This window comes from Phaethon lepturus, unplaced genomic scaffold (assembly GCF_000687285.1).
Source record: "Phaethon lepturus isolate BGI_N335 unplaced genomic scaffold, ASM68728v1 scaffold2731, whole genome shotgun sequence".
NCBI lineage: Eukaryota > Metazoa > Chordata > Aves > Phaethontiformes > Phaethontidae > Phaethon > Phaethon lepturus.
This window is the reverse complement of record NW_010516758.1, coordinates 13,778-17,069: the sequence shown is the minus strand read 5'-3', so window position 1 is coordinate 17,069 and position 3,292 is coordinate 13,778. Positions and strand designations below refer to the sequence as shown.

At 37.8% G+C, this 3,292-nt stretch overlaps 1 protein-coding gene across 1 annotated transcript in view; it reads left to right on the top strand.

The window, feature by feature from the left end:
• Positions 1-499: 499 nt before the first annotated feature.
• LOC104627781 (transcription elongation factor B polypeptide 3-like) overlaps positions 500-3,292 on the top strand; it is a gene marked incomplete at its 5' end in the record, with an annotated part of 12,828 nt that continues 10,035 nt past the window's right edge. Inside the window, 2 exons of the mRNA XM_010296154.1 lie at positions 500-556; positions 2,437-2,549. Coding sequence (XP_010294456.1) covers positions 500-556; positions 2,437-2,549 — 170 coding nt within the window. The remainder of the gene's footprint in view (positions 557-2,436; positions 2,550-3,292) is intronic.

Below are 3,292 nucleotides of genomic sequence, written 5' to 3'. Positions count from 1 at the left end.
AAAACCTTATTTTTTGCAAACTGGGCTTCTGCCAGCTCTATTGTCCTTTCTTGGCCCTGGCTGGTGAAGGGGTGGTGCTGCTGACTGGGAGACCTGCTGGGAGACTGGCTGATTTTTGCATGGTGATTCTGCATAATGCAGCTCTTCTAATGGCTCTGTGACAAATGAAGGTCACTGAGTGTGGGCATATATGTATGTAGCCTGTACTACTGTATTACTGATCTTTAATGTAATCTCTGTAGTGGTAAATGCTTACCTACTAGATTTTCTGGTGTTACTGAATTTGGGGAGGGTTGGCAGAGCCGTACTGGTTCACAGCACAGACTTCAAGCAGAGCCCTGATATGCAGTGAAGGAGTGCTTACATTTTCCTGGAGTTACTGGATATTCCTCTTATCACTACGGAGTATTTTTGGATTAAACATGTGAATGAGGATCAGAAAAACAGAATAGAATTTACAAATAATTGTTTTAAAAAACAAATTAATGTTTCCTTCCAGATTGTAAAAACACTTAAGGTACTACAGGATTTGGATATATCGCTGGATATTCTAGTGGTAAGTGACCAATAATACATTAAACTCTTCTGTAGTGAATTACTGTGTGAATGTCAGGGGTCTGCAATCATAGAAGCAGCAAACATGTTGCACTTTGTAATTTTGACTCTTAATCATGATTCGTTTAGAGCTCTGTACAAAGAAGCATGGAGCCTTTTCCAAAAGCCAGCTGGAAGCTGGGCATACAACTTAACAAGCGCAGTATTATGACAACAGTGATAGTACTGAGCAGGAATCTGAGCATATAGAGAACACTTTGCTACTCAGGGATGGTTTCTTCTCATTGCAGTAAAACTGCTTTCATGTTGATGCCTGAGACAAAACAAATATGGGTGAACCATTCTTTAGGTCAGTTGTCTAAATCTTCTGTCTTTTATTAGCAGTTCAAGGTTAGTTTCTTGCATTTAAAGAGCAAGTATCCCAAGTAAAGATACTTGTGACTTGTATCCTTATCCAAGCTACACCCTATTGAATTTTACATTAGAAATTCTCACGCTGGTCTATGAAACTTCTAATTATTATGAGCAATGTGTCTATATTTTGGGAAGAAAAATGCGGGTTTTGTGAGAGAGTTCTTTGAAGAGTAAGAGAAAAATATGGTAATTGAGATATTTGACTGGCCTATTTGGGCAAAGGCATTTGCCTGCATAAACGCAGGTAGACTTTTACTGGAATACAGCAATATTTATGTATTTTTATTGGAAAACAAAGTTATTTCATATTGCAATTAGTTGTTTAAAATGACAAAGGGCTTCTGCAGACAATTCATGTTCCCAACAAACTTCGATGTTTTATAATGTGGCAGACTTTGATGGAAGTCTTCAAATCAAATAGAGGAAAGAAATGTCTTACAGCTGAGGACTCCATGTATTTTTAAGGCATTTGAAGAACATAAATAGCTTTAGGAAATAATCCCACCAAATTTCTTGCATCTATTTGCAATATGCTGACATACCAAACCAGTATTGCTCAAGTTATATAGAAGCTAAATATCCTTAAAGTGAATTTAATGAAGTTCTTTCTAAGGCGTGAGCTGATTATGTGGGAGTAGCATGCGTATAGCTCTTGCTCAGACTTCACAGGGGTATCATTTCGCTAGTTAGCAAGAGCATTAACAGGATGCAGCTAACCCAGTGAATTCCAGGTTCTATATGCATCTTAAAAGTGAGAGTTTGTGAATCAGAGATAATTACTGATAATATAGGGTTTAAAAAAACCCACCTGTGATTCTATATGCACTCAAAGTCTGCAAGATAGTTGTGCATTAATAACATAAAACTCACTTGAACAAGACTTGAAGGCACAATGGTAATGTGAAAATAATTTACTGGGGGAAAACAGAAAATGACAGGTTTTAAATGTCAAGTTCTGTGGGTTTTTTTTTTTCTTCCCTGTGACTGAGGCTGAGTTTAGTCTTATGAACTCTGCTCCTCTGACCCCTTTACCCCATATTAGTCCTGGCTGAGATGCATTTTAGGTTACAATATGTCCATCATACGTGCTCTTTAACATGCTAAAATGTACCTGCATGAACCTAAAGGGAATTTGAATTGATTAATCTAATTCACTGGAGCAGTATGCATTTTGTGGGCATCAGCATTCGAACCAAGTGAAGTTCCTGAAGTACATACATTGAATGGAGGAAGATGACTTCTCTTAATTTTATGAATTAAGACTGCATTTGTTCCCCATATTCGGTTATAAATAACTACTTTTCCTTCAGTTCTGTTTGTGGTATAAAGAGTGCATTTATTTCTTTAGCTGCCATAAGAAAGCTCTGACTACTAGGCTAATACTGTTCGTAGTGTTTTAGAGAAGGTTTTATTTTGGATGTTAGCTGTGATTTATTCTGCCCATCTTTCTTGTGTTATCTTCTACAGGAAACTGGCATAGGCAAAACAGTTAACAGTTTTAGGAAACATGCCACTGCTGGGAATGTAGCTAAAGCTCTGGTAAAACAATGGAAAAAACTTATTCCTCCAGAAAATAAAAGGTAGGTGTGAATGAACTTTTTTCTAAAAGTTAATTATATGGCAGTGTAACTTTATAAAATACAGCTTGGAGAGCTTAGGAAAGCGTTTGGAATGACAAATATGCACTAGGACAAATGCATAAATTGAATGGAAGAAATGAGCCTTTCTTTTATAAAATACCAGCAAACAAATCACAACAACCAGTATTGGTCAGTTAGCCAGCCAGCACCTAAGACTTCAACTGCTTTTTTTTTTACTGGCACAAGTTCTTGGGTCTCAGCTGATGCAAGCAGGACTAAGCCAATGATGGGCACTGCTCCATACTTCAGGGAAGTGGGAAGCTTGCTCTTTTTTCCCAGAGGTGGTGGATAAATGAGGCAGCTCTCCAGTGATTTGATTGTATAGAGGGCTTTCCTATAATGTTTTTGTGGACTAAGAGAGGCTTCCAATATTGGAGGAGTCACACTGAAGAGATGTGATTTCTTCTCAGAATGAAGCAGCCACCACTGCCATGGCCAGGCTGACTGTGCTTTAGATGTTTTGCAGACCTCTGACAATTTGAGGCAGTTGAGCTGAGCAAGCTAAAGGTTAGACTGACTAAATAGTACATTTTAAGTCTGAAGTTGTTCAAACAATGGGAAAGTGAAATACAAGAACCCATGATAAGCAACACATAAAGGCTGACCTGTTGTAATTTGTATCACCTACGGAGCATGTAGTAAATTCTGTTTCCTAGTTGTTTCAGGTACCATGTCTGTGTTAT